This window comes from Oncorhynchus keta, chromosome 30, assembly GCF_023373465.1.
Source record: "Oncorhynchus keta strain PuntledgeMale-10-30-2019 chromosome 30, Oket_V2, whole genome shotgun sequence".
In the NCBI taxonomy this organism is placed as follows: Eukaryota; Metazoa; Chordata; class Actinopteri; order Salmoniformes; family Salmonidae; genus Oncorhynchus; species Oncorhynchus keta.
In genome coordinates this window covers 50,926,413-50,949,023 of record NC_068450.1, presented here as the reverse complement: position 1 = coordinate 50,949,023, position 22,611 = coordinate 50,926,413, and the positions used below count along the sequence as shown (strand labels likewise).

The 22,611-nt window shown below is 41.4% G+C and overlaps 1 protein-coding gene and 1 long non-coding RNA gene across 2 annotated transcripts in view; one reads left to right on the top strand and one right to left on the bottom strand.

Moving 5' to 3' along the window:
* LOC118363678 (transmembrane protein 163-like) overlaps nucleotides 1-21,158 on the bottom strand; it is a 49,693-nt gene extending 28,535 nt beyond the window's left edge. Inside the window, exons 1-5 of the mRNA XM_035744791.2 lie at nucleotides 20,864-21,158; nucleotides 19,794-19,913; nucleotides 10,900-10,943; nucleotides 8,357-8,448; nucleotides 3,324-3,420 (exon numbers count right to left, since the gene is read on the bottom strand). Of these exons, the coding sequence (XP_035600684.1) occupies nucleotides 3,324-3,420; nucleotides 8,357-8,448; nucleotides 10,900-10,943; nucleotides 19,794-19,913; nucleotides 20,864-21,041 (531 nt within the window). The 5' untranslated portion in view covers nucleotides 21,042-21,158. The remainder of the gene's footprint in view (nucleotides 1-3,323; nucleotides 3,421-8,356; nucleotides 8,449-10,899; nucleotides 10,944-19,793; nucleotides 19,914-20,863) is intronic.
* Nucleotides 21,159-21,270: 112 nt separating this feature from the next.
* On the top strand, nucleotides 21,271-21,712 carry LOC118363125 (uncharacterized). The gene is made up of 2 exons (XR_004821357.1): nucleotides 21,271-21,367; nucleotides 21,543-21,712. It is a non-coding gene; the product is annotated as an uncharacterized LOC118363125 (long non-coding RNA).
* The last annotated feature ends 899 nt before the right edge of the window (nucleotides 21,713-22,611 follow it).

The window sequence follows — 22,611 nt, the reverse complement described above, 5'->3', positions numbered from 1 at the left end:
GCCCTTATAATTTATTATAGTAGTAGTGAAGATGCATGTAAGAGAGGAGAAGTGTTTGGCGGTGGGCCTTTTGTCTAAGAGGGAGATAAACTGCAGGCCAATCCTCCACAGATAGGCTATCAAACAGCTCTACTTGGGTTTCAACCACTCTCAGACTTTCCATATTGCCTCAACAGCACTAGTATATGACCTAAGAAGGCTCACTGTCTTTTCTGATCTTGTCCAGGGGGGATTTGAGATGGGAGTATCTAGAATTGACAATTGATATATGCTATTGGATAAGGTAATGTTTTGGTCCTAAGTGGTACCAAGAATGAGATTAGAATCTTGTCTAAAGAGACCAAACTGAACGATAGCTTTAGTTATAAATTACCTAGCTATGGGATACTCCTCTTTCAAGTAAAAAGGTTCTTTGTGAACTGTTCCTGAGATCTGTGTTTCGTCATGTGAGTTGAGATGGGTGTGTCTTGGCTATAAATGATACTATGAATTATTTTGTAAGCACTCAGAGAATTCATTTGTAGACACTGAATTGATCTGAGAGTCACAAGGCTATGGTGAATCTCATATATAATTAAAGATGGACTTTATAATATAACTCTGACTTGTGTGGTTTGCTCTCTCAATGTTTAGTAATACATGAAATTACCACGACTGGCAGGAGAATTATGTGGATATATTGAAGCAACATCTGAAGACATCAGTCAAGAAGTTAAAGCTTGGTCGCAAATGGGTCCTCCAAATGGACAATGACCCCAAGCACACTTCCAAATTTGTGGCAAAATGGCTTGAGGACAACAAAGTAAAGGTATTGGAGTGGCTATCACAAAGCAGAACAGAAAAAAAAGTATGTGCGCACAAGGAGGCTTACAAACCTGACTCAGTTACACCAGCTCTGTCAGGGGAATGGGCCAAAATTCACCCAACTTATTGTGGGAAGCTTGTGGAAGGCTACCCAAAACCTTTGACCCAAGTTAAACAATTTAAAGGCAATGCTATCAACTACTAATAGAGTGTATGTAAACTTCTGACCCACTGGGAATGTGATGAAAGAAATAAAAACTGAAATATGACATTTCACATTCTTAAAATAAAAGTGGTGATCCTAACTGATCTAACACGGGGCATTTTTACTAGGATTAAATGTCAGAAATGGTGAAAAACTGAGTTTAAATGTATTTGGCTAAGGTGTATGTAAACTTACAACTGTGTGTGTGATATACACATAACAGCTTGTCAGTGAATACATTTCTGCCAACGTTTTCAGCTGCAATTACCACATGTAATGCTTTGCATGATATTGCAAAAAGAAATTGCTGGGTTTGTTGTAACATTTTAAGGAAGGCCACCTGTACTTTTTTATTCGTATGAGAGGGTTAAATCATACATTTTTGTTGATAGGCTAATGTTACTTGATGAAGACTGCTGCTATAGCAACTGTGCTTTTGTCTTGAAGCTAAAATATGTGTAGCATACAGTACAGACGAGAAAACCCTTTGTCTGCACATACAGTGCGCAACAAATTCTTATTTACAATGACAGCCTAGGAACAGTGGGTTAACCTGTTACTCCTACCCCCTACTTTTTCGAACATTCTGTTAAAAATCGCGCAACATTTCAGCGCCCTGCTACTCATGCCAGGAATATAGTATATGCATATGATTAGTATGTGTGAATAGAAAACACTCAGACGTTTATACAACTGGTTAAATCACAGCTGTGACTATAACAGAACGTGCGTTTCATCGAAAAGCACAGGAAAATCTGATCACTGAAAATGGGAAAATATATCCATGCGCCACTAGAACCCATTGTTGAAAGTGATCCACATTAAATGGGGCCGAGGTTGCAATTACCTACAGCTTCCACACAATGTCAACAGTCTTGTCATTTGCCTACGATTTGTTTCTTGGTCAAACGGACACAAGGTAGCGCCTTTCTTCTGGTCTCCGACTGGATATTTTGGTTGAGATTTACACGGACATTATTTCCAGACGTACAGCTATAGAATATACATCGCCTCGTGATCAATTTGATCGCTTATTAACGTTTACTAATACCTAAAGTTGCATTACAAAAGTATTTCAAAGTGTTTTGTTAAAGTTTATCGTCGACTTTTTTAATTTAAAAAAATGACGTTACGTTATAAAACGCTATTTTTTTCCTTGATCACACAGTCTTCATAGATCGATATCTAGGCTATATATGGACCGATTTAATCGAAAAAAGACCCAATAGTGATGTTTATGGGACATCTAGGAGTGCCAACAAAGAAGATGGTCAAAGGTAATGAATGTTTTATATTTTATTTGTGCGTTTTGTGTAGCGCCGACTATGCTAATTATTTTGTTTACGTCCCCTGCGGGTCTTTTGGGGTGTTACATGCTATCAGATAATAGCTTCTCATGCTTTCGCCGAAAAACATTTTAAAAATCTGACTTGTTGCCTGGATTCACAACGAGTGTAGCTTTAATTCAGTACCCTGCATGTGTATTTTAATGAACGTTTGAGTTTTAACAAGTGCTATTAGCATTTAGCGTAGTGCATTTGCATTTCCAGATGTCTAGATGGGACGCCTGCGTGTCGGGTAGGAGCAAGAGGTTAACTGCCAGCTCTTTACCTCGTCAGCTCAGGGATTCGATCTTGCAGCCTTTCGGTTACTGGTCCAACGCTCTAACCACTAGGCAAGGTAACCAAGTCACTCCTCTGTTTTTGACAAGCAATTTCAGCACACCAACCAGATGTTCATTGGAATCCCTTTGCTGCAGTAAAACCTCTTTGCCAAGGCTGCTGGCACTGCCAAGACTGGTATTACAGTACCCAGAACTGATCTTAATGAACACCCACATGCCCAGACATGTGGAGCAGAGCAGAGCGCTTTGTTTCTCAAACAGCACCCAATTCCCATAGGGCTATGTAGCGCACTACCTTTGAGTATTTTCGTTAAGCCGGACCATATGGCACAGGTAGCCTAGTGGTTAGAGCGTTGGGCCAGTAACCGAAAGGTTGCGAGATCGAATCCCCGAGCTGGCAAGGTAAAACAAATCTGTTGTTCTGCCCCTGAACAAGGCAGTTAACCCACTGTTCCTAGGCCGTCACTGTAAATAAGAATTCATTCTTAACGGACTTGCCTAGTTTTTAAAAAATATATAATTAACCTTTTATTTAAGTTCACCAAAAATAGCTTTTCATGTGGCTCCTGGACCTATAGCTCTCAATCCAGGGGTGGCACACTGCGTCCTATGTCTCTATTTTGAAAAAGCTATAGCAGTTAAGGGTAAGTGCCTTGCTTAAGGGTACAACGTCAGGACATGGCATCTTACCACTTCAGGCATTAGCTTGGTAGCCAGGTCATGGATTGCCTTTCCCAGGATACACAGGGAGGACAGGATGAAGACCACACCCAGGATCACACAGGCTCTGTAGAGAGAGGGGGTGAGAGTTAGAAGGGGAGCAAGAGAGATGAAGGGAGACAGAGGAAATGGAAGGAAATAGAGTCAGAGAACAGTGATTAAGAATATTCTGCTTTGAAAATATACAGTTCCACAAGAGAAAGAATATGTCAGTAATTTACATTATCCAGTCATTAATATAGATGTCAGTGAGGGATCATATAATGCATTAAAACATTTCTAAAATCTTTGACCACTGGAAGACCTTTCCATGACAAAGTAGACCTACTGCAACGACACATCATACAAGTTCATTGCAACTTTCAGTAAGTAATACAATAGAAAATAGTCTCCATTACGTCCATGCACGTGGAAGAGAAAAGGTATCCATTAAATAAACAACCATTTTGCTTTTCTCTATGGCAGAGAGAGTGAACACAGTCTCAGAGGATCAATTTGAGAAGAGGTTTTAAATTATTATTTTTTTAACAGTTTTATCCAATTAGGTAAACCCACAAAAAAAAAAAGTCATCTGGGGTAGTCAGGTTAGCCCACTGTTTATACCGTCTGCCCTCTCCCCTACTTAATCTAGTAGTCTAGCGCAGATTTACTATACCCAGCAAACACATCAAGAGTCCAAAAACAAGAGAAATTGTTGAAAAAATAAGTATAGTGTATTATAGATAACATACATGATGTTCAGACAAAAGCAATAATGGATGCCAGTGCGCATGCGTGCGCTTACGCTCATAGCTGGCTCGTACTCAGCAGCACCCAGTCCCCTGGGTCCAAACCGGTCATGTAGGAATAGTTTCAGTGGTGCGGCGGAAGACGGAGACCCAGAGCTCTGTCTGTGAGTGAGAGAGACCTCCCAGAGCTGTGTAAAGTGCATCAACAGACTCCCCCTCAGAACAAACCTGCCCAACCAACAGCTCAGCTGACTGAAACAGCCATTTGAACTTCAAAGATCCTGCTGCTTAGAAAAGTCCCTTTTTTTTTGTCTTGTCGACTCAAGGCAATTGGCATCAAGCACATTGCAAGATTGATGGTTTTGATATTAAAGTCACAAGATGCAAGGACTTGACAGAACTGTGGTTGACTAGACTGAGGACAAACGCACGCAGTCATCCAGTCGGTCGACCCTTTCTCTCCTGCTCCGTGTGTCATGTCAGCAGGCAAATACAACAATGTTCTTCCAATTACAGTGGGGAAGAAAGAAAAAAAAGTGCCGCAAATTCATGCTGCTCGCTCATTCGTCTCCAGACCTGGTAATTTGATTGTCCAGTGGCCTAGTGACTTACTCCTGCCTGGCCTCTCCCCTGAGGGATCACACATCTACACACACATTCACCCCCCACAACACACACCTAGGAGAGGCCAATTACTAGCTGCTGGGTAACAAACCTTCCAATTAGGATTCTGAACCAAAGCGATGTTTACTGCTACAACCGAAGGCTCATATTAGCCTGGTTAAACCAGATTGAATGCTGCCCTCAAAATGGTGAAATCAGCATTCAAGCTCGTTTAACCAGGCTATAGGCTAATACACCAGAGGCTCCATGGCGATCTGCATTCACAAAAACAGCCGAGACTACAGCAGATGGTGTCTGTCAGGACGGAAGAAGAGGGAGGTGGGCGGCTTGTCAGGTCTTCACCTCCTTTTGGTTTCCCCTATCCTGCTTCTTGCCTCTGACACCATCATTCATTCACACACCATAATCAGTTATGTGGTTGCCATGGCGCTGTGAGGAAGCCTGAGCAGAGAGCTCTCTAAATATTGTACATATTTTAAATGTATTTAAGTGTTTTTTTTATTGCATTTTTGAATAAACCTTTTGAGAGATTAACTGAACTACATGGTGGTGACCTATGTACTTGCAGGACTGATAATGGCAAGTCAGTTTATATTTGGCTTGGCTAGATACTGTAGCTAATAAGATTTGAATGATGCAGCATTCGCTTTTGGCCTGCCCCGGTTCCTAGAGGGAAGTGGACTGCGGTGTGAGGGGACACAGATGCTCGCCTTGTAGGGGGCCTTTCTGGACTACTGCCAAAGTATGGAGGTCTTACTGCTACTTTTACCGTTGCCGCTTCATCACCCAGGTGGGTGCTTCACTTCTGAGAGTGGACAAGCCAGCCTACCTAATATAATGTTTACATACCCTACATTATTCATCTCATATGTATACGTATACTGTACTCCATATCATCTACTGCATCTTTATGTAATACATGTATCACTAGCCACTTTAACTATGCCACTTTGTTTACATACTCATCTCATATGTATATACTGTACTCGATACCATCTACTGTATTTTGCCTATGCCACTCTGTACCATCACTCATTCATATATCTTTATGTACATATTCTTTATCCCCTTTATCCCCCTTGTGTGTATAAGACAGTAGTTTTGGAATTGTTAGTTAGATTACTTGGTTATTACTGCATTGTCAGAACTAGAAGCACAAGCATTTCACTACACTCGCATTAACATCTGCTAACCATGTGTATGTGACAAATAAAATTTGATTTGATTTGACCTACGAAAGAGGAGCTGTGAACATCGAAGACGACGTGCCCGGTGAAGAGCACCGGGGGGCTGTCAGATGTTTTTCTACCTCCCTGCACCATCATTGCACCCTCCACTCAAGATGTTACTTTTCCAAACTGCCTATCACATGAAGTTTCGGAAGACCAACACGTCATAAGAACATCCAGATCGGTATTTTTTTTAAGCGACTGAGATTCAATTTGTAATGAAAAACGCTATATCCATTTATTATTGTAATAAAATAAAAAAGGGCTCTGTCTGGGACAAAGGCCCCAGGTGAGACAGTTCTGCCTGGGTCTCGAAGGACCTGCCACCTGGCCTGTCTACATGGGGTGGAGTTGGACGCTGGAGGAAACCAGCGGGGGGGGGGGGCATTGCGCAATGACATGCTAGCGGTTCCCACAGACTTCGTCGTTGAGCCAAAGACTGTCCATTTAAAGGGCGTCTCAGCAAAAAATATATATTTTCTGCAGTGGTGGGTGACCGCTGCTAAATGAATATAGGGGAAACATTCACGTGTGAAGTTTCACATTTTTTATTTAATCCCCACATTTCATTTTTCACTACTTCCAGCTACAGTGCCTTAAGAAAATATTCATACCCCATGACTTATTCCACATTTTGTTGTGTTAAAGCCTGGATTCAAAGTGTATTCAATTGATTTCTCACCCATCTACACACAACGCTTAGTGAAAACATTTGTTTTTTTTTGCTAATTTGTTGAAAATGAAATACCTAATTTACGTAAGTATTCACAACCCTGAGTCAATACTTTGTAGAAGCACCTTTGGCAGCGATTACAGCTGTGAGTCTAAGAGCTTCCCACAACTGGATTGTGGGACATTTTCCCAATCTTCAAGCTCTGAAATTGGTTGTTGATCATTGCTAGAAAACCATTTTCAGGTCTTGCCATAAACTTAAGTCAAAACTGTAACTTGGCAACATTCACGGTCTTCTTGGTAAACAACTCGTGTAGATTTGGCCTTGTGTTTTACGTTATTATCCTGCTGAAAGGTGAATATCTCCCAGTGTCAGACTGAACCAGGTTTTCCTCAGATTCCTCAGCTCCATTCCATTTCTACTGTATCCTGAAAAACTCCCCAGTCCTTACTGATTACAAGCACACACATAACATGATGCAGCCATCACTATGATTGAAAATATGGAGAGTGGTACTCAGTAATGTGTTGTATAGGATTTGCACCAAACATTTGTATTCAAGACAACTGATTGCTTTGGCACATTTTTTGCAGAATTACTTTAGTAACTTGTTGCAAAAAGGATGCATGTTTTGCAATATTTCTGTACAGGCTTCCTTTTTTTCCCACTCTGGTTAGTATTGTTGGCAGCCTTGGCAGTGCCAGGAGCCTTGGCAAAGAGGTTTTGTAACCGTTTTAAAGTCACCATTGTCCTCATGGTTAAATCTGAGCGGTTTAAGAAGGACGGCTGTATCTTTGTAGTGACTGGATGTATTCATACGCCATACAAGGTGTAATGAATAACTTCACCATGCTTAAAAGGGATGTTCCATTTATGTATTTTTCATTGCTCAACTGAGGGACCACTCATTTTGCAGAGTCCATGCAACACACGATCACAGATTATTGTGAAAGACAAATTACTTATTCAAAATGTACTTTGTGTGTGCCTTTCTTCATAACATTAGCTAGGCAGCTAACGTTAGCTTTAAGGTTAGGGGTTAAAATTGCGGTTAGTTAACACGCTAGCTAAGTGGTTAAAGGATTAATGTTAGGGTTGGCTAACATGCTAAGTAGTTGCAAAGTAGCTAATTTGCAAAAATATTAAAGTTATCCGTGATGAGATTTGAACGCAACCTTCGGGTTGCTCGACACTCGCGATATACAGTACACTCACCAATCCTCCCCGACCAACCTCCCTCCTATCGTTTCTATCTTAAGTAACCTAGCGTCTTTATCTGCGATTGAAATGCACTGTATACAGAATCATGTATACAGAATCATGTATAGCACCATTTTTGGGGGACTTTTCCTGCATATGAACCTGAAAATGTGACATTTTCACATGATTAAACTTGCAAAAAGTGACATTTTTAAATGTGGAGTTGTTTTACATGTAAATGTAAGCTCAACATGTGAAAACAGTGAATTCACATGTGAAAACGCACATTTGACATGTATTCTTTTTGTATGGGCACACAGCCATTTACAGTGCACTGAGTAAGGTGGAGGAGAGACAATGCTGGAGTTCTAATACTGTACACTACAGTCCCAATCCCTGCACAAAGAATGAAATGCATTGTAATAACTGCAGCGCTTATGCTGAAGAGAGCTTAGTGTGCTGAAAAGAACAGTGCTAGTATAATTTAGGCTTTATATAGTTTTGCTGGTCATCAAAAACAACAAATATGGTGGTGCTATATCTACTCACATGTACTCCCTGTGTGCAGAGTGAACGGCGGAGGCATTGCTATAGCGCCACACCACGATGATGGAGGACAGCACGTCCAGGGCGGCATCAAACTGCAGAGGGTAAACATCAACACTCACCAGCTTTTCAGAAGAAACCCATGAGAAATGGGGGTTCACTTATATTATTGTACCCTTCAGTTATCCTTATCCCAATAACTCCAAGACAATGCAAAATCTTGCCTAAATTACAAGCTTAGACTCCTAAGGCAGCAGGACTCGATATGGCCAGGCCCTTGTGGAACTAGTGTGTTTTTGAGATCGACTACATTGCAGTTGCTCTGCGCAGGATCATCTTGCATCCCAAATACAGTGGCTTGCGAAAGTATTCACCCCCTCTGCATTTTTCCCATTTTGCCGCCATTACAACCTGGAATTAAAATTATTTTTTTTGGGGGGTTGTATAATTTGATTTAGATATGCCTACCATTGATAGAAACTTTAGTGAAACAAACAAGCAATGAGACAAAAAACAGAACTACCCCCCCCCCCACAGTCAATACTTTGTAGAGCCACCTTTTGCAGCAATTACAGCTGCAAGTCTCTTGGGGTATGTCTCTAAGCTTGGCACATCTAGTCACTTGGAGTTTTGCCCATTCTTCAATGCAAAACTGCTCCAGCTCCTTCAAGTTGGATAGGTTCCGCTGATGTACAGCAATCTTATACCACATATTCTCAATTGGATTTATGTCTGGGCATTGACTCCCCTCAAGAATTTCCCTGTATTTAGCACCATCCATCATCCCTTCAATTCTGACCAGTTTACCAGTCCCTGTCGATGAAAAACATGGTGCTCTCAGGGTGATGAGGTGTTGGGTTTGCACCAGACAAAGCGTTTTCCTTGATGGCCAAAAGCTACATTTTAGTCTCATCTGACCAGAGTACCTTCAACCATATGTTTGGGGAGTCTCCCACATGCCTTTTGGCGAACACCAAATTGCTTATTTCTTACTTTAAGCAAAAGCTTTTTTTGTTTGCATATTTTTGTTTGCTTATTTTTTACTTTAATCTCCGCTGTGGAGCTTTGCAGCACCTTCAGGGTTGTTTGTTGCCTCTTATTAATGCCTTCTGTAGGTTTGTTGTGGTGCCATATTCTTTCCATTTTCTTATAGATTTAAAATGGTACTCCGTGGGATAAGCAAAGTTTCTGATATTTTATATAACCCAACCCTGATCTGTACTTCACAACTTTGTCCCTGACCTGTTTAGAGAGGCTCCTTAGTCTTCATGGTTCTGCTTGCTTGGTGGTGCCCCTTGCTTAATGGTGTTGCAGACTCTGGGGCCTTTCGACAGACAGACACACATATACATACTTAGATCATGTGAGTCTTAAATAAAGTCCACCTGTGTGCAATCTAACGAATGTGACTTCTGAAGGTAATTGGTTGCACCAGATCTTATTTAGGTGCTTCATAGCAAAGGGAGTGAATATATGCATGGACCACTTTTCCATTTAAACATTTTTTTTAAACAAAATTCACCAATTTGGACTATTTTGTGTATGTTCATTACATGAATTCCAAATAAAAATCCATTTAAATTACAGGTTATAATGTGACAAAATAGGAAAAAAGCCAAGGGGGATGAATATTTTGCAAGGCACTGTAACTAGCAAGATCTCAAATCATATTGGCCGAATACCTTAGAGTGAAATGCTTACTTTACAAGCCCTTAACAAATAATGCAGTTAAGAAAAATACCTGCCAAGTAGTGAATTTTTTTGCGAGGCTATATACAGAGGGTACCGATACGGATTCAACGATTCATGCAGGGGCAGATTCATGCGGGGGCACCGGTTATTCGAGGTAATATGTACATATAGGTAGAGTATTTAAAGTGACTATACACTGGCACTGCAAATAGTCTGGGTAGCCATTTGATTAGCTGTTCTGGAGTCTTATGGCTTGGGGGTTGAAGCTGTTTAGAAGCCTCTTGGACCTAGAATTTGCACTTTTGGCCTGCCCTCTTCACGACTGTCCTGGACCATGTTAGTTTGTTGGTGACGTGGCCACAAAGGACCTTGAAGCTCTCAACCTGCTCCCTGTCGATGAGAATGTGGGCATGCTTGGTCCTCCTTTCCTGTATTCCACAATCTCCTTTGTCTTGATCACGTTGAGGGAGAGGTTGTTGAGGTCTCTGACAGTTGGTCAGTGTATGCTCAGAGTACACGACCTGGTAATCCATCTGGCCTTGAGAATGTTGACCTGTTTAAAGGTCTTACTCACATCGGCTACGGAGAGTGATCACAGTCATCCGAAACAGCTGATGCGCTCATGCATGTTCCAGTGTTAAGCACCTCGAAGCGAGCATAGAAGTAATTTAACTCGTCTGGTATACCAGGCTCCTGTCGATGGGCAGCTACTACTCTTTATGTGATCAAGATCCGTGATCCTGTGCCTCACCTTGCTCAAACTGACCTCAAAACACACTGATTGTAACGTTAGTAATGACATCTGCCCTATAGCACTCAGTAGAAATTCAAATGCATTTTAAAGAAGTACCTACAGCGAATCCGAAAGCCGAGGCACTGTGTCTCATGAAGGAAACAGCTGGGGGAAAAAACAAGAGAAACAAGTTTTACTATACATGAAGAACATTCATACATGAAATATCAGTGGTACTGTTGTGAATGACTTGAGAATACCCGTTGTACACCAAACACTGACGGACGGTTAGCTCAAAACAGACTCAGCCTACCAGTAGTCCCTGGAGTCAAACACTATTGGTTCTCTTTTAACTACTTTAGCTGCACTTGATTGAACGTCTGCGACAATGGGACCAATAGAATAGTCCCAAAAGTGCAAACCCCACCCATCTGGCATTCCAAAATAACAAGACAGGCTCAATTAAATGCTCAAAGTAATTAAACCCAGGTCTCATATGGCGCAACTACAACACTTAGTTATATTCAGCAGGTGTAGTAGTAAGATGTGTAGTGCTAGCATTCAGCATCCACACCATAGTCAGTTCACAGGGTTGAGTACCCCACCAGTGTGTACACAGCTGTTTGTAATGTAGCCTAAGACTCTGCGAACACACACAACCTTACCCCAGAGTTGAACTCCAGAGTGATTACCATATTCAGGACATGACATAATGGAATTCAAAACACATCCAACCCCAAACCAGAGGGATTACCCAGCACTGAAGACTACGCAAAGTCCATACTAATGCAGTCCAGGCTAATGACAACTGGCTTTGCTTTCCAAAATAATGGCATCCTATTCCCAATTTAATGCACTACTTTTGACTAGGGCCCATAGGGCGCTAACCTGTCCCTCAACGTCAACAAAAGCAAGGAGCTGATCGTGGACTTCAGGAGGTCGCAGAGAGCGCACGCCCCCATCCACAGGGAAGCAGTAGATGGGGTGAAAAGCTTCAAGTTGAGATCGGCGTGCACGTCACAGACAACCTGAAATGGTCCATCCACACAGACTGAAGGTGGCGCAACAGTGCCTCAACCTGAGGAGGATGAAGAAAAAGAAGTGCCTAGCCCCTAAGACCCACAAACTTTTAAAGATGCACCATTGAGAGCATCCTGTTGGGCTGTATCACTCCCTGGTACGGCAATTGCTGTTAAATAGCCAACACTAACCAGCCTCCACCAAATACCATCCCCTGATCTTAGTCACTGTTACTAGCCGGCTACCACCCGGTACCTTTCGAGACCACTGCCCTATGTTCATAGTCATTGAACAGTGGTCACTTTAATAATGTTTACATACTGTTTTACCCACTTCATATGTATACACTGTATTCAAGTGGCCGTGGATTGCTATAAAGAAAAGGCATTCTGTTATTTTTTGATTGAAGGTTAGAAGAATGGGCAACACGAGTGATCAGTGCCAAGCGCGCCGGATCCAGTACCTCAAACAGCCGCCCTCCTGAGCTTTTCACACACACGACAGTGTCTAGGGTTTCCTGAGAATGGTGCGACAAACAAAAAACATCCAGTCAGCGCCTGTCCTGTCAGCTCGTTGAGAGAGGTCAAAGTAGAAAGGCAAGAATGGTGCAAGCTAACAGGCAGGCCACAAAGACAAATGGCACAGTGGTGTGCAGAACGGCATCTCGGAACGCACAAATTGGCGATCCTCGTCACAGACTGGTTAATTGCAGCAGACAACCACACTGGGTTCTACTCCGATCAGCTAAAAACAAGAAGCGGCTCCAGTGGGCAACTGCATGATGCCATCGTGTCCGCATGGACCAACATCCCTGTGGAACCTTGCCGGCAAAGAATTCAGGCTGTTCTGGAGGAAAAGGGGGTCCGACCCTGTACTGGATGGGTGTACCTGAAACTGCAGAAATGTAGATATTTTTCCCACTGGCCGAGACACAATGCATTGTTTTTACAAATTAATTATGAATTCAAATCTGAAATATCTTGGGTCAATAAGTATTCAAGCCCTTTTTTAGAACAAGTCTAAATAAGTTCAGGGGTAAACATTTGCTTCACAAGTCACATAAGTTGAATGCTCATTCGGTCTGCAATAGTGTTTAACACGATGTTTGAATGACTACCTCATCTCTTTCCACTACAGTACCATTTTATTTAAGAGACCAATAATGATAAGAGACCAATAAGGCTTTTAGTATTCTAGGTAGCGTTCATAAAGGAACCAAACAGAAGAAAAGACTGAAACAGGGAGGAACTACCTGGACTTGTCCAATAAGAAACTATAATTTAAAAATGATTTAGCTTGCGTGCCCTAATGAACAAGACCCAGGTTCTCTTTCTGAAGTCCTCCTGGGGTGTAAAGCCCCCATCCATTTATCCATCTAAACAGTGACACACGGTGGGTGACAAACAGATCTTTCTGGGTTATCCCAGTCCATGTCAAACCTCCCACCCTCCACGTCACAGTGACAGAGGCTGGCACATCACCCTGACAGAACACCAGCCACACCGAGAACAGAAAGACTACACCCAAAATTATACCTTTTCCCCCTATATAGCGCACTTCTTTTGAACAGGGCCCATAAGGCACTATATAGGGAATAGGGTGCCATTTCGGACACAGCTAGGGTCTCCGTGTGACAGAACAAATTAGGTTAGTGACCAGTCGTTTACAAATGAAGGCAGAAGTGATAAATTCTCCTCACTTTGTCAAGCCAGATCAAGTGTCGCAGAGAAAGGGTTTAAGAGGGCTTAAACCAACGCAGCGCAGTAAAGGTATTCATCTTAGTGTTGTCACATTACTCGTAGGTATCATGGTGTAACAGGAGTCACACTGATTAAGTAACAGTACCACTTACTTCCTCAAGAGCCCATACTGATATTCAATGTTTCTCAATATGCATTCTCCAAGGGCGTTCTCTTGAGTACGTTCTTGTGAGGATGTGTGGAGAATGCATAAAAATGTACTTAAAGAAAATGCAAAGTTCATAATTATCAGTTATATGTGAATTGTATTAATCAAACTGGCCAACTAGTTTTACATGTAAAAAATAAAAATACGACCTAAACAAATGTTAAAGGTAAATGGCCAGCGTTAGCTACAAATTCTTTGTGGGTGGCTAGCTAGCCACATTGACACATTTTGTCAGTCTTGGCACAGAGGTTATTCTATGGAGTTAAACAGGCCAACATTTACACATTATGGTTAGTCAGGCATCATATGAGGAGAGTTTGACAACTTCTCATTCCAATGTCCGAGTTCTCACGTCAGCTCAAAACCAGCCGCCATTGACTTCAGGACATTTTGCGTATTTTTTTTAGGTGGTTGCATTATATTACGTCAACAATACTGGTCATATTTCAGTTGAAGCTTGCGTCGATGCATGCTTAGAAATATGTACAAACGAAGAACACATCTGAGAACTGCCCTCCATGTTCCATTTCTCATACTTTGATTTTGACTCATACGCCGACCTGTCCCGTGGTCCAATTTGCGTGCTCGGAGCATATTGAGAAACCCCTCGTCTCAAACACATGTAACTTACCTATTGACACGTCTTAACCAGCTGCACCACCAGAAAGCTAGGAATTCAATGGCTCAGACATCAGTATTTGAGGTTGAAGAGTTAGTTTAACCAATTCTTCTTGTTTACGATGGGGGGGTGTAAGAGCACTCCATTTCTTGAGGAAAACAGTCCTATTGTTGGAAACAAACAGCCTAATGTCACATTGGTTTACTTTCCAAGCTATAGCACACCGTGACAACACTAATCTCTGTATGATCTCATACATGCACATCTTTGTCTTTCTCTTCCGCCCTCTGGCGCCATCTCCTCCGGTCACCCAGAGTGAGAGACATCAGAGCAGATGGGAGATAGGTCTCCGGAGAGACAGTGACAAAAGTCAGTCCCTTTCCACATTATAGACGAGAGTTCTTTGGATCCTCAACCACTCCAGATTACTTAATTTATGTGTCAATTATCTTTGTAAGTGTCAATGCAGACAGGATATGACTATGATCAAGTCCTTTGAAAGCGATCACAGATTTGACAAAATTCAAGTGCTAAGATATACCCACGTGAAATGTCCAAGAGAACACAATCTCACAGTCACAGGAAATATGTCAAGAGTGGAGAGAGTTTTAAACAAATATGCTAGCTCTGCCTAGGTTTTTAAAGGAACCTTAAGGTTCAAAGATCCTATATGGGACAGTGGGCAGAGTCAGAAAATACACTGGACAGAGTAGCTACCCAGACAGACTGTTGCAGTAGCAGTGTGGGGGTTATAAATAAATAGAAATAGCTGAGGAAGCCAAGCATGAATGCAATATTACAACCTATGTGTTGTGAGCTTTGTGTTTGCTCTGTTAGTTCATATGTTAGTTCATATGCCTTGCCACTGTGATATATACAGTAAGCCTAAGGCAGAGACAAGACAGAGTGGCAGAATAAATTCAACAACTTTGTTTCATCACAAAACTGGAGAGCAACATCTGTACACAAAGCATATTGCATGTAACAAACAGTTATGACCTACACCATGGTCAATCAATTTAATGTTTCCTACGTTTTCAGACTACTAAATAACTATTGATTTAGAACCACGGAGAGTTACCAGTCACGAATAAAACAGGGGCTGCCTCCACTATTCCAGCACCATTTCAACTTTCTCAAATCACCAATGCTTAGTCTAAAAAAAAGGTAGCTAAAACAATTTCGTCCAATCAACGTAAGCCAAATATGATGTGGTTGTCCATGGTACTGTGTGTATAAGTAGAAAAAAAACATGTTGACTCACGATACTTGTAGAGAAACACCAATGCCAGCCTCCTCTTTTTCATGTTGCCGAAATTGTCTGACTGTCATACAGTTGGCTACACACTTAGCTGGCTCATCGTTGCCCATGAATGAAACTAGTTAACATTAGCTAACTACATTTAGCTACAGATTGAACTTCATCCTCTCAGGCCAGGGGCACAATGTATGAATTTATGGTTGGATCAGAATCACCATTATAATCATAGGCCAGTACAGAGAATTAAGTAAAACCACAAGTCCAAATCCCCAACCATGGCTAATTTAGGAAAGGAACCATTTTAGCTAGCCAGCCACCAGACGACAACAAAACAATGCGATGCAACAATTCCAGTTTTTTTTCTGTCAATGATGTTTGGTTTTTATTGTGATGTGACTGGTGTGAAGCCAAATCCAAACTGGCTTCTCTTGACACTTGTTTGCGCCAAGACCAGTCACTGTTGAGCCCACTCAATTTAGTGCAACATTGACTGGCAATGATTTTTATTTAAAATCAAGGGAGGGCAAGTGCTCGCTGGCTGCCCTTGCATTCAATGCTACAGGGGGCAACAATGTCATACTCATTTGGACCAGACAGAAGAAGAAAAATTAAGAAAAACAGACCAAATATTAATTTAAATGTCTATTGGTACATTTTTGGTGGAAGCCTGGCATCAATGAATAACACTCGTGTTGGGGCCAATGCCAGTCCCCCCCCCCCCAAGAGCATTAGGCTTAACCCATGGCCTGTAGAGCAGTGTCAGTGTGCCAGCTGTATCTCCATCAGTGAGAGCAGCAATTGAGAGCAGGTTAATCAGTTGAAATGGAGTTCACTACACTCTTTACTATCAAACGGTAATATAACCGCAGATGTGTTTTCCCCATAATATTCCTCCATTTGTTTACCAACATGAGACTAAGTCCAGTCCCAGATGACACAATTTACAATTAGGAGGGTTATCAGCACAGTGTTTTCCCCGTAATATTCCATAGTACACTATAATATTACGATTTTATTTGTATATTTGTTTACTGGTGTGGTTGAATGCTTGCTTGGTCAGCATGATTCCCTAACCCTAACCCTAAAATTATTGGCAAAACAAGCGCTGGTGAACTGTGAAATTATGATACTGAATTATTAAACAATGTATAATGTTGTGCGTGTGTGTGTTGTGCATAGAAATAGCTGGGACAAGCACAGACATTCCGTAGGCCCTTACCTAGCCTACAGAGGTATAAAACAATGCTTTCAAAGCCTTGCTTGAAAGCTGGAGTTTCTGCATACTGTCAACCCCCCCCTCAGGAATTGACCTGCCCAGGTATGAGGACACACTGCGTTTGATGTCATGTGACAGGGCCCAACGAAGCACACTACCTCCACCTCCCAAAAGTAGAAACTCAACCCATCTAGCCCTCCAGTTTGACCTTTTGATTAAGCCAAAGTATGTGAAAAGCAAACACTATTTGAACCCCTCGCCCAATCCCTTCCCCCCAGCCTATCCATCCAAGGGCAGGGAGGTGAAGTAGACATGACAGAAGACAATCACTTCGTCAACTCCATGCCCCTACACCCACTACTCTGAGCCTCCGTCCCCTTCATCCCTCAGTCTGCTCCTGCTGTTCGTGTGAGAACAGAGAAGGGAGAGCTTCCCTCCCTCTTTCTCTCAAAATGCACCTCCTGCAGCTCTTATTTTTTAGACTGCAGACTCTTTGGGGGCTTGCGCTCCAGCTTATAGACGCGCACAGTTCTGAATGCATTAATAATGGGACGCATCTCCCCCAGTCTCTAGTTTAGATTGTTCCTTTTTGGTTTGTTTTTTACTGTGCATGTGGCCTTGAAGTTCTATATAGCATCTCAATTGTATGTCTGTGTGGTTGGGTGTGCGTGCGTGCATAACTGCATGTGCGTACGTCTGTGCATATCGCTGTGTCTCTGTCTCTCTCCAGGGTACACAGAGCGATGTTATCTGTATTCAGGGGGTACCTCAGGGCAGTAAGCCCTGGCATCGATCGCTCAGCCACCATCTAGACCGGTAGGGCACTCCCACTCAAAACACAGGGAACAGACAGCATGGTGACATGTGGCTGGTATTTCACTAAGCCCTGTGTTGGGTAATGTGATTTGTTGTGAAATTGATATTCAGGGTACCCAAAAAGCAGTCAAAGGAAAAAAAGTTATTTGTAAAGCAAACCAAGGAAAAGCTATTGAAATTCAAAAAGGTACTATTTAGTGTAATCCAACAAGCACAACACATTTTCAAAGGAGGAACACACACACACGGCAATTGTGGAACCGGATTATCCTGCGACATCCAACGAATGAGGGGGCAGGAAGAGCGAAACAGAAGCTCCACCTGGAATCCACATTGTCAAAACAGTCAGAGTTGAGTAAATTGACAGACACACGAGAGAGAGCGATTGGCCTCAAATGGAATGCAAATGAATCTGCCATTTGAGAGCCGATGACGTGCCACTAAATGTTAATTGTATCCCGAGGACGATGTGAAGTATCTGGGAAATTTTTGTTCCTACATCAGCCTGGATGGCGCACGTTTTCTTCCCTACCTCCCTGCCCCTTAAAACCTGTCACAGATGACAAGCAGCTTAGAAAATGCCATTTCCGTAGTGAGATTTGACTGTGGTCAAGTATCTTTGAAATCACATAGACTCGGGAAGCAGGGGACAATTAAATAACACAAGCAAGCTAGCTGTGCTTTCCACGTTGATCACCTTGAACACATCCCTATTGATCTGCGCACCAAGGAATCTATATGACCCAAGGCAAATGTATTTGTGCTACAGCACGCATCACTGAGAATTTGCACAAAAAAAAAAAAAAATGGTTGAGACAGTGTTTCCTTAATGCTAATGCTTTCCTGTTTGCATGCCCCAGTTGCCATCGTTCAGGTAGACATCTACAGTACAGAGAAAGACCCTAGGTGCTATAGATATCCATAATAGCCAGTTACTTGTCTTACATAGAAAAGACACACTGATGATACAGTGCACACCAAAACATCTGTTTTGGATTACACACAAAAATCCAAAAAGGATCGCAGAGCCATATTGTCCCATTTAAACTCAATGTCAAATAACGTTAATTACTTAACCTACACCACTGGTGTGATAATGCAATATGATCAATCAATATTGGCTTTCATTGAATTCAGAACTGCGAAGGGGTGTGTACATGTGGTTAATGTACAGTACAAGTCAAAAGTTGAGAATGCCAAGAGTGTGCAACGCTGTCATCAAGGCAAAGGATCTAATATAAAATATTATTTGATTTGTTTAACTTTTGGTTAATACATGATTCCATGTGTGTTAATTCATCGTTTTGATGTCTTCAATATTACTCCACAATGGAGTGGACAGCTCTTTTCACCCCCAAAAATGCAAATGACATAACATTCTCAGTCCCATTTGAAACGTCATGACCTAACCGACTTGGAAATATAGTATACAAGCATGTCTCGTGAACTGTAATGAGAAGGGTTGAGATTCATACACTGGCTGGGGGGAAAAAGCTGATTCCATACTCGACAGTGCAACCCCAAAGCACAACACGAGTCATCTTACCCACATGGGTCCCATCCTGAGGTAACCTTATGGAGCTATATCACACAAAAGAGATATTGTGAGAACTGTAGAACGTATTGTATTCTAATACAAAACAGAGAAATCTGAGCTTTTCAATAACTATTTGAACATGCTTTGTTTGCTTTATTGTCAATGTGTCCACCACAGATGATGTCTGTAATGTTACATGGAGAATAGTTGAACAGAAACAAACTAGTAACAGTCTAGAAATAACTCCTTGACCCCCAACAGAATTGTGTGCTCGATTTTATACACCTGTCAGCAACAAGTGTGACTGAAATAGTCCAATACACTCATTTGAATGGGTGCCCACATATACTTTTGGCCATGTAGTGTGTTTAGTAAACATGTGCAATATGGTATGTGTACAGTATATTATGTGTTAGAGTAGATATACCCAAACAGCACGCCACATGTTATCGATAAGTCATAAGATTTGAAAAATTGACAGTTTCATCAGAGTTTAAAGGAAGCTGTTGCATAGAAAAATCATCACCAGGAAGACATTGCCTGGTCCCAGATCTGTTTGTGCTGTCTTATCAACACAACAGAAACAGATCTGGGATCAGGCTTATTCCCTCAGAGAGAACAAAGTAACGTATGCTCACTGAAAGCTGCTACTGCCAGGATCAGCGTCACAAAGATGGAAACCCAGGAGACCCACAGCGCTTTCTTGCGGTATTTTTGAGCTTCGTGGGGCTTCAGCCTCATGCTGCTCTCCAGTAAGCCTGTCAAAAGCAACACAGTAATAAGCAGGGGTGAGTTTCCAGAACGCTTTTAGCACTCATATCCTAATTTGTCGATTGCATACAATAGACTTATGATTATCTACGTGCCATGAAGATTCCTGGTTTCTGAAACAAAAGAAAAATGAAGCAATGCACAAATTTGAAGGATCCTTGTATTGTAGTCTACTGAAAGCCCAGAGGTGTGAGGACTGGTGTGATAGTAGTGTATGGTTACACAGTCAACTACAGTCTCACAATAGTGATAATGAGGTCCTGTGGGCCATCAAAAAAAAATATTCTAGACATTGAATCAAGTTGGTCACTAGCAGATAATTAAGTCTAACAACAAGTAACTATTACCGTTTAAGAACCAATTGGAAGCAAACAGAAGAAAAAACCTACCTGAATGCAAAACTTTTTCAGTTTGGAGTAAACGGTTTCTGTTGCGAAATGTTTTGCAACAGAATTGTCATAATAAATACATACAGTCAACTAAAATGTGTTTTGAACAAGGTTAATTGCATATAGGAGCTAGAGGGTGTGGCCATTTTCATTTTGGAGTCCGCATGTAGGCTATACTATGATGGTCATTGAGACTTCTCAGATGCATTTCTTAGATGTGTAGGATCAGTGATGGAGTAAGTGCCCTGATATTATCAAGCAGCTTGTCGGTCAGTGTTAAACTAAATAAATGTGTTATGGCTGCCTTTACTATACCCCCTTCAAGTAAAGTCGTATCCATAATTGTTTCAGGTATCCAGTCTGCTAAGAGACAATGTATAATGGAAATTCGAGACATGCTGGGAGTAGCCCATAAGCGTTCAGAGTAACACAAATGCATTGCATTGACAGTTTAATTTGTGGAGATATTTCTGCTAAAGTAGCCTAGTCTAAGTGTAAATAGTATGCGTATTCTATTTTTGTTTGATTTGTCATAGATATCGGCCTACCTTGCCCCTCCACGTTGTTGCTAATTTTCATCTCCTGGTCCATAGTGAATTTAGGGTGGCTGTTGATTTTGGGTGACAGTTGATGTGTCGGGTCGCACTGGCTGTTTACAGTCGACTGATCGACAATAATTGGATCCGGGATGGTGTTCGCCAGATCTGAGGCTGTTGAGTCCGTCATTGTTCTAAAATGCGGTTCCAATTAGGCAACGCCAAAAACGGTTCCAATTAGCACAGGATGCCGCGCGGTGAAACACCACTTGCCATTCATTTCAATGGAAGGAAAGCTGATAGTGCCGGGTACCTTCAGGCGGTGAAAAATATAAACTTTTCCCAACTTTATGCAAATCACCAGCGGCGACCGCTGGGCGATGACCAATCATAGGGAGCAGTTCCCATGACGAATTTGACGCTATGCGTCCCAAGGCTGGAGACTTTCTTCAGCGAAGATGGCTGACAAAAATACGAGAATGGATTCGAATGTCATGACGAATCATGCAAAAAAATGTACAGTTGACAGGAATATGTTAGTTAATGTAGAGACAAACGATTATGCATATTTTAATCATAAAGTTAATTTTCGAAAATCGCGATTTAGCAAGCTAGCTAACATTAGCTGGCTAGCTTTATGGGTGTTGTGACGTGAGTATGAAATTGTAATTCTGGTTGTTTAATGTTTTAGGGACTCCTGAAACAACCAGCAAACCAGGCTGTCGTCTTGTGAAACAGTGAATGTAAAGAATCTAGCTAGCTAAAGCATTTACTGCAAATTCAATGTACACATGTTTAAGCTTGCCTTGCTGATCTTTTCCATGCAATGCATATAGATGAAATAAAGTAACTAGCTATGTTCTTGCTTATTGTGCAGTGGAGGATAAAAATCCCTGTATGCTTCTGGAATCGGCTATCTAGCCCTTCTATGGACACAAACGTTTGGTATACATATTAGTTCAGAACCTAGCTATGAACCTCATATCATAGCCAGTTGTATCAACTTCAAAATAGTCTGAATGACATTAATGAAGCCTATGGATTGAGTAGAATATAATAACTTGTATAGGATGCAACTCGTATATACATGTAGTTATTACCATGCATGAGATCCCCACATAGTAGCTTGTATATTCACTGATCATGTAACCTACCTTGGCAAATAAAGGTGCAGTTCATGTATGAATGTCTGAGATAATTTTTCAGTCATATCCAATACCAGGAGTATCAAATTCCAGTCTTTGAATGATGCTGTGTCTGCATGTATGTATTACAATTATACATGTCAACAGTGTTTACCAATCTTGATCCTGGGACATCAATGGTTACACATGGCAACTAATAGACTAGAAACCGGATTTAACTAGTTAAAGGCTGATTTGTAATTCATATATACATTAAAAAAAAATTTAACAGTTAACTACAATTCCTAAGCATCATGTAAATACTCTACAACCAGTTCATCTCTATCTAATACCCGTTATCTGCATTGATCTGATAAACACAGGATAGGTGTGGCATTTCAACCAGTAGAGAATGTGAAAAGCTTTATTGAAAGAAGTTAATTACCCAAGTGTTATGAATACATACATTACAAATATTATAATTGTAATATTATAAATACAAGTTCAATCTGTACTTCAATCTGTGGTGTATTATAAAAACAGGAAGAAAGGCGGTGAGAGAGGTGTAAAAGACAGGGAAAGAGGTAAGAACATAGGAGCAGGGAAGGCAGCATATGATTAATGATTAGTGCTATC